This window comes from Acartia tonsa, chromosome 11, assembly GCF_053477335.1.
Source record: "Acartia tonsa isolate MP-2025a chromosome 11, ASM5347733v1, whole genome shotgun sequence".
Classification (NCBI taxonomy): domain Eukaryota; kingdom Metazoa; phylum Arthropoda; class Copepoda; order Calanoida; family Acartiidae; genus Acartia; species Acartia tonsa.
The window spans coordinates 17,249,542-17,262,045 of NC_137270.1; the positions used below are offsets into that span (position 1 = coordinate 17,249,542).

Genomic DNA, 12,504 nt, shown 5'->3' on the forward strand with positions numbered 1-12,504 from the left:
AATGGTACTTAATCAACTATTTAATATCCACTATAATTACAATTAGAATAAGCATTCTAAAAAGTATTTGTGGATTTTTGTGAAATTTTTTGGATAATTTTAGTCCAACAGATTATGACTATTTGAATAATGTAATGTTTAGGTATTTTACCAGGGAGGGAGGAGACATTGGGCTGTTTATTACACTGCCCCCCAAAGTCTTATGATAACGATTTCCTATTTGTTGGCTTTTATTGAATTTTGATCGGTCGGTTCATTAGGTTGAGTTTCCAAACGTTTTAGATGCTAATTGTAATCTACAAAACGGGAAATTTTGTGTATCATCATTGGGGAAAATGTTTTCTCCAATAATTTGTCTTTAGGAGTCTTATCCCTATCCACGATGCTAATCAGCAGCCCAATTAAACACAGAAAGCCAGAACTAAAAGCTAGTACTTGAAATTTTTTGTTTGCAATAAAATCTGCATACTCAAAATGTTTCCTAATTGCAATAAGGCACAATATATACAAAAGTATCCGAATGTCAATCATTTTGCTTGTACTGAAGGATCAAGCTATAACCTCTGTATCGATATGGTTTCCCATTAAAGTGAAGCTTATCATAGGTCCAGGGAAGGTTTATATATATTTTGTAATTGGAGGGTCCATCCGCCCTTTCCCTCTTCCTCCAAGTACCTCTAGAAGCCTCTAGGGGCGTAGTCGTTAGTAGCCAATAGGCAAAACAGATTAAAATAAATACTAGAGTGAAGCAAAATGAAAGAGTAAGTTTTGTGCTTTAATAATAATTAACGGTTAGAATGATAATGCAATGCCATGAATTTGGTGGAAGTGATAATACACCGAAAATTGTAATGTCTATTTAATATTTCAGCATGCCTTCAAAAATTTTAAACAAAGCGAAAAGTCCAAATCGTCTATAAAGTTGGTTTGGAGAATGTAATTCTAATAAGTAAGGGAGAAAACAACGAAAAAGGAAAAATGTAAAATTATGTTATGCCTTTTTATGTTATCGAACGTGATCATTCTTAATTTTCTCGGTTTATAACTTACAATTAACTCTTTGATCTTACGATACATTTCTAGAGGCTCTTTCTTACTTTGCATTAAAGTTGGTTGTGCCTTGATTTGGGAGAAAAAATTTCCGCTAATGTCCTTGGCTGCTGTACTAATAATTGTTCTCACTTCTTTTAAAAATAAAACAATGTAAAGAAATCTGACTGCTAAGAACCCACTTACCACTCCCTCATTGAAATAGATGATTGGGGGGGTGGGGGGTTGTATATAGTCCTGCAATAAAAAAGTCTCATCTTTTAAAAGGTGAATTTATTACAGTAGCTATACCGCTTTGTTGTTTAAAATCTTTTAGGTCAATATAAAACTGTAAGATATTATTCTAAAAAAGTATTTTTACAATGGAGGATTTCTATAAATATTTAAAATATTACTAGGTTTTAAATATTTGATTGAAAATGTATTTATATACTTATAATTCCTTTGATATACTATGTGTTAAAATTATTTGAAACCAACTTATTGTTATAAAACTGAATCGTATTGAAAAGTAATATGGTCTGTTCTGTATGTCCCGAAGGATTTCGCTAATTGCTGAACCGATATGTTTCTCCTTTATAGTGCAGCTTCAAATAGCTCCTAGAAAGGTTTATTTTTATTTTGGAGGAGGGTGCCATTATTATACCAAGAGAAATCGCCCATAAAAAATGACGACCCCCCCCCCCCCATCCCCTACAAAAAATATGTTTTTACTTTTTAAAACTAAAATTGAAAGTGGAGTCAACTAACCCTTTTCCCTTCTAGAGGCCTCTAAAGGCGTAGCCGATAGAAAATATATATTATTTCAAACATTTTGTACATTATTGCCTTTTTTATTGCTATACTAGAATGACCATTATTATCTAGGTAGCATATCTTAACATTTGTAATTATCATCCTAACAGATTACCACTAGTCATCAGTGATTCAGTTTCATTAGAGTTACTCAAACCCATGCATTATGAGGACCCATGTTCACTATCTACCAGGAAAATGGGTAACACATTAATATTTCTTTTTATTCTTAAGTAAGAAATTTTACCTTTGGAAGCTTGAATTATTCTACACTAGTGGCTACACCCCTGACATCAAGGGGGTGTCCATTCACAGGGGCAGATTGTGGCTAGAAAAATAGCCTAAAACAATGCCAAAACTTAAATTTGTAAACATTAGCCTAAAATCATCTCAGGTACTATATAAAGCTTACCTAAAATAGAGATCTCAATCGGTGTTCAGTAGTTATTGAGATCTTAATCTTCAGACAAAAAACCTTAGTACTTTATATAGTAGGATTATTGATATTAGCACCACCAAATATCAACCCTTTTACTCCATATAACAACAGTCTAAGTAAACAAATTCTATTTTCCATCAACTAAATAGTTTTAATTAAATGAGCTATGTTCTTATTTTAATATTTCATACACATTTAATTAGAAATTAATATTAAATATAATCATATTCGTTGGCTCAAAAACTTTGGGAACTTTTATTGAATTTTGATTAGTTTGTTCCAAAATAGTAGTTTTCAAAAAAAGGGTAATTTTGTTTATCGTCATTGGTGACGTATGTTTATTTATCGTCCATTGTCTTATCCACGGAATTCCCTGTAAATTCCTATGCACGCGTCTTCAAATGTATAATATGTCAATTTAAGATAAATTACAAGTTTTTAAGTAATTAGCTTGAACTCAAACCTAGCAATTAAAATTAATATTATTTAGCATATGTAGTTTTGTTAACAAAAAGATTTAATCAATAAAATTTTAACTGACAATAAAGAAAGAGATTTTAATAAAAAAAAATGCGTAAAATAAATCTATGTATGAAATAAAATGGCTTAAAACTATCCACTTAGATGAAGTTTTCCTTAAACGAAGAACTTTATCGGTTCAGTAGTTATGGAAATCTTTATCTACAAACAAAAAACTTTAATAACGTAAATATTTAACTAACAAATATTCGTCAAACTGTTAAACTAGCATATATATCTAATATTTTTTCTTCGACTTAATCTCACAGCAAAGCATAATTTGTCAGCAAATGCCAGTTTTTATAACTGCCATGCAATCGCCATACATAATTGAAACTATTTGTCAACGTGATGCTTCCATGTTAAATAGGGATAGTATGAACTGTTAAAACTTGATGAGAGAAATAATTTAAAATAATTTATTTATTACTTCTCATTACCCTCGGTAATGGAAAAGCTAGCTTAGAAATAAAGGGTGTGCGCGTTCATTTACGCACATGCAGCATATTGATATTATGGTTCCAGGACAAACGCAGGAGTGACAAACGTCGAAGTGTCTAAAATATGAATTTAATTAAGTATTTCTATACAGGTTAGATTATGTTAAGCTATAAATATACAAATAAGCCTACCGCAGGGGTTAGGCATTTAAAAAACCTATAGGATGTTTTAAAATAGGTTAGGTTTAGTGTCCACTCCAACTCCACTTTTCATTGGGTCTTTGAATATCAGCCAATAGTGTGGGAAATATAAATTAGATGAATTAGGCCACCACCACTTGGGCCAGATAGTTGTCTAGGTTATACATCTATATCTACACATTTATTTATGAAACAATATTTGGATGCGATTTTAAGTAGATGTGAATGTACACTGCTTAGGAATGGTAATTAATCTATACTCAGAGAAGAAGGGATAGTTTATGATTATAGTATTATATCAGTAGTAAGATTATTTTGTAAACAGCTTAAGATTTTTTATAACTACCAAACCGAATGAGCTCTCAATTTTATTAAAGCTTCCCATAGGTTCCTTATAGATGTTGGGTTTTTATTTCTGTCTATTTCTTATCATTTTGATTTTGAGGGTTTGTACATTTACAACCTAATCAATATATAGAAAAAAAGTTTTTTAGCCAACTAATACAAAAATTAGCCTCCCTACATCTCTGATGATCTCTTAAAGTTAATTAGAAGTTACGGGTTGACCATAGTGACCCAGGGAGGGAGGGGACATTGTAAACACTCTGGTACCAAAAGTTTTATAAAATCGTTATCCCATTCGTGGCCTAAAGACTTTGGGTGCTTTTATTGAATTTTAATGTAATTCAACTATTGGTGCCCAAACTTTTCAACCTTTTTACATCAGGGGTAATTTTGTTTATCACATTGGGGGTGTAAATCATTTTTTCGTTCATTGTCTTATCCCTTAAGATCCCTGAGAGTGACCCCTCTGCACTTTGACTAAACTCTTCAATTAAGATTAGATTTTCAAACTTTGGATTTACAAAGCGATGTATGCTGCTATGTTTTAAAGTAACATGTTGTTTTTTGTTTGTATGTATGTCTAGTAAAATATCTTAAACGGGGAAGTTTAGTACTAGTTCAATGCTAATTTGCGGTCAGTATTACCCCAAATTATACGAGTAAAATAAAATTCTTTTATTATTAAAATTGTTGGAGAAAATTTTGGTGAAAATTCTGTGTATATTGATCCCCCCCCCTCCCCTTTCCTTAAAAAAATATGACTGAACCAATGACTGAACGAGTTTGGAGGACAGATTCATTTAAAGTTCATTGCCCTCTATTCTATGATAATTAGGGTTAGTTGAAGAATTTCGGTGATTTCCAACAAGTGGCCGGTTAATCACTATTTTACACCTCAAACACTTTTTTTTCTCATATGTCTCACTTTTGAGGGGGGCCCTAACCCTATACCTGTGATGTAGTAACGCTGTGGGGCTACCCCCCCCCCCCCCACCCCCTTCTTATAGATTGGTTCTGCCATATGTAAGATTAAAATAATTTATAGGAAAGAATGTCCGAATTTGCTTGGACTAATTAATGTTCCAATATGTGTCTTTCTGAAGTTTTAATCTACCAAAGAAGTGTTTCTCTTCATCATAGTTATATAAATTTTTTAATAAAAAGTTTAAATATATGTAAATTAGTTAAAAGTAATATCTTTATCTATTTTAAAGTTAAAAGAAGCTACAGTCTTAGCATACATATTTCATATTAAACCCAACATATATCTAGACTCATTTATTAGGTAAAAATAATCAGGAATAAAGGTTATGGTAATAAAATGAGAGAGCATATCCGAAAATTTTGACACAACCTTAAAACTAGAATTAACTTAGGTGTGAGCTATAGAGAGGTTTAACACAAACAACAAAAGGGTTTTTATTTTATTATTTGGCCAAAAGAAACATCCCCTTAACTATACCCTACTACATAATCAAATTAACATACTATTAACTCAAAAGTCAAACAAGCGTTCTTTGGAGAATCTTTTTGAACCCATTGTCCTATCCATATATCCCTGTTATTCATTGAAACACTTAACTTATCAGCAATTGTTAGTAGGGCCTTATCCATGACGCTACCATTAGGGTGTACCAAATATTTCAAGTTCCCATTATTAGGGTGTTTCAAATTAACAATATTTTGCTAAATTAAAAAAAAAATAAGAAAATTCTTACTTCCCTCAATTTTTATTACAAATTTTAACATTTTGGGAGAAAAGATTGATTTCTTTTACCTACAACCCTCTGCAAAATAGCCTAAAACATACCATGGATACTAATTTTGCCAATTTTTAAAATGACCGTTACAGCCGTTAATAAGATCTTATAGGTCATTCTTACATACAACTTAACAGGGGCACTTGAGGAGCGGAGAGTTTAATTCGCCAACCCAAATATTTTTTAAAAATTGAAATAGAAAAGTATATAAAAATTTTGGGAGTTTTTTTTTTGGGGGGGGGTTGGCTATTTTTTTCTTTGGGTGATTTATGTTTGGGGGATGTGGTACCCTCCCCTAAAATAGTAAAAAAATCTTCCCATGACCTATGAGAAGCTACCTTGTAAAGGAGAACCTTATCGGTTCAGCGGTAAGTGAGACTTTAAAATGTTTTTTCCTAGCACCCTTAGCATTTAGATTCAGGTCATAAATGTCTGTTTTATGCGCTGCTATTATCTTAACTGCCCAGAACTTCTGCGCTAACAAAATAACGAGAATGATCTTGTTTATGGTAGAAAAACATATTGAAACAGAAAAGTCAAACATACGAGGGAGGGAGGGGACATTACACTAGCACGCAAAGTGTTTTAACCACGTAATCAAATTTTGAGTGTCCAATCTCATCAACCAATAATTTTGCAATTGCATTGATTTGTCTTTCTACCAAAAATCAAATCCTGCAAAACATAAGAGCTAATCATTACAGAACACATGTTGCAAGTTTAAAAAATAACAAGATTTGAAACGCCTTTAAAATTTTGATATTTATTTGACAGAAATGTTGTATAAATTGGTTTTTATTTCGTAAAATGTGTCAGATAAGGTTCAAATGTGGTGCATAAGTTTTAGGAATAACAAATTTTTATGACTTTTATTATTTAGGGTGTATTATTATTATTAAGTTAGGTAAAATTAAGCCATGTTTTTGAAATATTTAATGAATCTTGATAATAAACTTAATATCGAAGCTGGTAGTATCCTAGAAACCACAATGTTAATGAGAGCTTAGGTTATGTTCCGGGCAGGTTTAAAGCTATTTCGCACAAGGAAGAAAAGATGGGAGGTTTAACACCCCTAAGACTATAAGGGGATAACGTTTTTCAGCACAACCTCTCTCTCAATATATTTTTTACTAACTCTTGCAAATATAGCTACACGACCTTTCATTTATAGTTTAATACTAACACAATGTATTCAATTATAAGTTTCCCATCAATTGATTGATGTTCATCAATTTGAACTTAATTTACATTGACAATTCTAAGGCCTTAAAGTTATCATGCATATGTAATAGCATGGATCTTTAGGGTTAAGACAATGAAAACTAAATTAATACATATTTTCAATTGTTAAAACACAATTTTCATGTAAATTAAATGTGGAAAAGTATATAAAAATATTATATAAACATATGACTATGCTGATGTATATACATGTGTAATTATGTGTCAATGGTAATAAATCACATTATTGTTGGGTAATTTTAAAGGACACTGTCCGTCTGTCTGTCCCTCCATCCCTAAAGCCATTGTGACCTTTTTAGTGGCTGTTGCTTCTGAAGTTTCTTCTGCAAAATTCTCAGGGGTAATTTGATTTATCATAAATAGTTGTGCATCAATTTTTCATCTATTTTCGTATCCCATAATCAATTCAATAGATTGATTAAACACGATCTATATAATGAATTTAACTACCTTCATTAACAACCATGAAATAAGGACAATAAATGAATCATCACCATAATTGGAAACCATTGAATCAAGTTAATTTAATAGAAACTGATTTTCAAAGGGTTTATGCTAAATAGATAACACCCAAATAAGATCAACAAAATTATTATCCAGTATAGGGATAGGACCAGGGATCTAAAGGGATAGGACAATTGCCAATAAATTGATGTAAATCCCCAATGATGACACACAAAATAACCCCTTTTTTAGAATACAATTGGTGGTTGCCACTCAACTTAATGAATCAACCAATCAGAATTTAAATAAAATTCCCAAAATTGTTCAGTCAACGAACAAGCAAATGTTATTGTAAAACTTTGGGGACTAATGTAATTAACATCCCAATGTTCCCTCCCTCCCTAGGATAGGACACTGGTAGAAAGAATTACCTTGCTCTCAATTCACACAAAGATAATGGGATCAGAAATGGGTTAGAATGACAATTATTCTAGCATCTAACAAAATGCCTAAGAAACAAAAACAATAATTTATTTTTTGCTCAGGCTGTTCTGTGCAGAATAAGTTATATAATGTCTCATACTAGTAAGTCAAGGAGGGACATTAGACTGTACATTATTCTGGTACCCAAAGTTTTATAATCGCGATACCATATTCAATTGCTCAAAAACTTTGGATTTAAATTGGTAAACTAGCAGTGTCCAAACTTTATAACCCATTATATTAATTTACAAAAGAGTTATTCATATGAATCATTATAGAGTAAATATATAAATTTATCGTCTAATGTCTTATCCCTTAAGATCCCTACAAGTAAGAACATAATAAAACTTTGTAAGTCCTACAGTAACCAAAGTAGATCACTTACAGAAAATTGATCAAAGATTAAATACCCCAAGTTAATTCGAGTTTATAGACAATTTCTAAAGACATAATTTCTACAAAAACACAGCATATTAAAAGGTTGTTTAAACAAGAAAATCTACTGTGAAATGAACTTATTGATTGACTAAAGAAACCAAGAAGAGTATTGTAGGTTAATGAGGCATCATGGTGTTGTTATAAAACAAACAAGTAAAATTATGTTCTATAGAAGCAAAGCTTTTTAAAACATATTCTTTTACTTATTTGCATTTTTCGAATTTTTGGTTGATGTTATTTTTTTAGGGAACTTATGCTATGTGTTAATTCATTGAAAATAAATTTTCCGATTAATATCTGGTGGATTAGAACTGGTTCTGAGCCATACTGAAAAATTATGTATAGTATAGTATAGCAACAGTTTTCTACTAATATAAAAATGTACAATCATAAGATTAAAATCATTTTTTAGCCGCGGAAAACTGTTTATAATATGATGCGATAAATAACTATTCCTAATTTTGCTAGATATGAAAATATAACCAAATTGTATGAACTCCATTTTAATGAAGAAAGTGCTACTGTGCCAATTTCTAAATTCTAATTTTCTGACATCACTAAACAAAGCCCAAGCTTTGGGATTCAAAGTCCTTTCTTATCATCAGTTTAAACTGTACTGTTATAATAAAGGGATTTGTAGACCCTGGAAACTAGTGTTTAATTGCAAGTTTGTGACATAAGTAGAAGACAAAACCTAATCTACATTTCTGCTTTATAATTGATGCCAAATTCCATGTATGTATAGTTGTTTGTATATTAGAGGGACTCAAGAATCTTTAGGATATCATCTTCATATCGTTTGTTCATCTTTCAGGTTGAAGCTAAAAACTTAGCAACTTATCTAACCTTAGTATCTCTCCAACTGAAGGATCGATATGGTTAGCTTTAATAATGAAGCTACAGGAAAATGCTTTCTATTTTGGGGGAGATGGTACCTCCATTCTCTCAAGAAATATGGGCCTTGTAAAAATAACCCCCTCCACCCGAAAAAAAGTGGAGTAGTATTCTAATAATTTATTTTTTGCAGGTATTCTACCGGTGAAGAGGCTGGCAGCGTTCATGTGCAGGTTCCAAATGGTCTCAATGACGGCCACTGGCATAAAGTAGAGGTTCAATATCATAACAGGTATGGAATAATTATTAAGAAGAAGCGAAGCTACTTTATATAATAGTTTGTATGTACGTCTTAATATTTTATAACTTTGATAGGAAAATCTAGATAGGAAGGGGACATTGGGCTGTAAATTACAATGTACCCAAAGTTTAATAATAATAACGTAGTCATATTCATTGCCTCAAAAACTTTGGGTACTTTATTGAATTTTGATTCGTTGGATTAAAACTAGAAGTGTCCAAGCTTTTCAACCAATAATTTCAAATCTACAGAAGAGTTAATTTTGTTTGTCATCATTTTGAATTTATATCAATTTAGCGTTCATTTTCTTATGCCCCAAGATCTCCTGTACAAATCCTTGGCAGAATATCAATTAATTGGTCTAACCTTATGATGGGAAGACATTTTTCTAGATTATTCTTATTTCTTATTAAATTGTTTTTAAAGCTATCCTTTAAAGTATATTTTATGTTTGATAAACAAACTTTTCTTTATTTTTTTCTAAAACATTTTTGTATCATTAAAAAACTTTATCTATTAGTATTTTGCATTGAAAAGATGAAAGTTAAAGTTAGTTGTCTTTTATATCAATCAGGTTTAGTCCTTAAAATTTTATTTTTCTGTTTTTTTAGACACATAACCAAACAGTTTAATACACTTTTTACCTATGATTAATATCAGGGAGGGTACCCAAAGTTTTAATATTTCTTATTAGTAGGCCTTAAAACTTTAGATGCCTATATTGAATATTTATTTGTTGGTTCGTCCATACTTTTCAATCATTGATTTAATCTACAGAAGGGGTATTTTTGTTTTATCATCATTGGTTATGTATTCAATTTATTGTACATTGTCATATCACTTAGGATCCCTGTGAAATTTAGACTATCTTGGCCGTTTTTCTTTAAGTTTTCAAATTTCTCTAGGTTAAAGTTAGTAGTCCAAAGAGAAAATTTAAGGATCAAACTCGACTAATAGTTTGTAATGAGAGAACAAATAATACAGAGGAAAAAGTTTTGACAAAGAGGAAAAAGTTTAATTGTTGTCCACCATTATAGTTAGACAAACAGATGAGTTATGTCACCAACAGTAGCGTCCCAAGAGGGGGTGTTGTGATGACCTCCCCTCTCCATATTAGATGTAAGCTTAAACAATAGAAGGGGTGAATGATATTACTTTAGACAGTGTCGTTTTTAAAATACCTTCAAACAGCCTAAAAACTGTCCTGGACTGGACCGATAACAAACCTTTCCTGATAAATATGCCAGGTTCAGTAATGTCGTTCACTGACAGACAGACAGATAAATGAATGTCAGTAATTCCCTCAATTCTTAAAATTTAAGTACATTTTTAAGACTTGATATTGAGTTTTTATTTCTTATCTCTGATTTGTTAAGCTATGCGGTTATGGTTGCTTTCACCCTTGCTTAATGTAATTGTAAAAACCAAGAAACGACATAAATGTTGATATGTAGATTTTCTAATTGCCCTGATGTCATGACCTTTTTCTACCTCCCACCTACCCAATCCTTTTTTTACTTCCCCATTTTAAAAAATTTGAGTTAATTTAGATAGCTCTGCGTTTTTGCCCATTTTTCAGTGGAATACAAGTCTATTGAATGGATCAACAAACCTTTTTTCCTTTCAAATATGTAATTGAACTTTTTACTTATGTTTTAAATTTTTGCAATTGTAAAAGTGAATTGAACGATAATATTCTTGGTGATCAATCTAGTATTTAGTATTTACCTCTAAACTTTTTCTAGTCATAACATTTAAACCCTTGCTGTCACTAAACCATTCTACAGTCATTGTAAAAATAAGATAAAAACTTCACAAACTCACTCTGTGTGTGTGTGAGTGAGTGTTTTTGTATGTGTGTGTGATTGTCAATAATTTTAAGTATTGTAAAAGCAGTTACAGACAAGATGACAATTAGCAAAGTTTTGGAGGTTGTTACATTTGTGTTGGCTTTTTGACAATTTGTTTCTTGAGAAAGTAATTAAACTTTACTTTGAAGCTTAGAAGTGTCTCCTAAATTTTGGACAAATAAAAACTGTTGGCCGAAGTATACTAATTGTCATATTTTCTTCAAAAGTGACATCAATCAGAATAAATTTACCAAACATTGTAATATTTTTAGGAGACACTTTTACCAGCTTCTTTACTTTGTCATCTATAAATGATTATTAGATTTTTAAATTTAACTTTTTTTCCAAACGTTTGTTTCTTCTAAAGAAATGAAGCAATATATTTTGCTATTAATTTGATTTGTAACTTGTCAAAATATTTCTGTGAATGCAAACCAATATTTAATGTTTTCTTTGTTTTCTTATTTCAGTTTTCAAATTGTTAGATTTTACTTAATTTTGAGTGTTTTTGAATCACGCAATAAATACTAAAACTTTGAATTGGTGGGATGAGATAAGAAAATTTTCTAATCCACAAATCCAATGTTGAAATATTTGTTAGTTTAAACTTTGAAATCAACCTGACTCAATAAAAGATTAATCTAGAAATAGAGGCACAAATGTAGACATGTATTTTTTACACAAAAGACTTTAAAAAATCTATAGATTTATAAATTTGGGAATAGTTCCTTTCGTGGCAACACCCCTTAAGGGGCGATTTGTCGTATATTTAAAATGGCTTTTGATAGGTTATTTTAGGTTAGGTTAGGTTGGACCTGCAGTGTTAGAGCCCCCCACAGGGGCTAGAAATAGGAGAAAAGCTACTGTGAATTGCACCTTAAGGAGCATTGCCATGAAAGGGACTATACCCATAGATTTTTTACTTCAAAATTAAAATATCAAGATGGCAAGAGCAAATTATTTTTTTGTTCTAAATACTAACTAAATATAATTTTTTACTTAGCATCAAATTTTATCTTATGAACATTGAACAACTGCATATTAAATACTTTTTTTAATTTAATGTTTTTTTAAAATAAATTTCAGATACTTCAAAATTGATTAATATTCGCTACAATACCTGGATTATATCTCTGCTGGCTGGCTCTCAAGTCTATTTTCCATTTATTTACTTTAAGTCCATCCCCTGGGGGAATATAGAAACTTAACTCAGCTTTTTAATATTTTAAATTTTCATTTAAACTTTTAAATCTATAGATTTTTGTAGAAGTACAAATTCATCTGTATAAAAGTAATGTGATGCTTGTCCGTCTGAAGCAAAGGAAATTTTTTTTCCTCTTTTCCCAAGGAAAGGTTAATATCT

The 12,504-nt window shown here is 30.9% G+C and overlaps 1 protein-coding gene across 1 annotated transcript in view; it reads left to right on the plus strand.

Annotated features, from left to right (window-relative positions):
* The window catches only part of stan (Protocadherin-like wing polarity protein stan), a 239,360-nt gene that overhangs the window by 162,212 nt on the left and 64,644 nt on the right, over positions 1 to 12,504 (plus strand). The window contains exon 18 of the mRNA XM_080176342.1: positions 9,184 to 9,282. Within this exon, the coding sequence (XP_080032468.1) occupies positions 9,184 to 9,282 (99 nt within the window). The remainder of the gene's footprint in view (positions 1 to 9,183; positions 9,283 to 12,504) is intronic.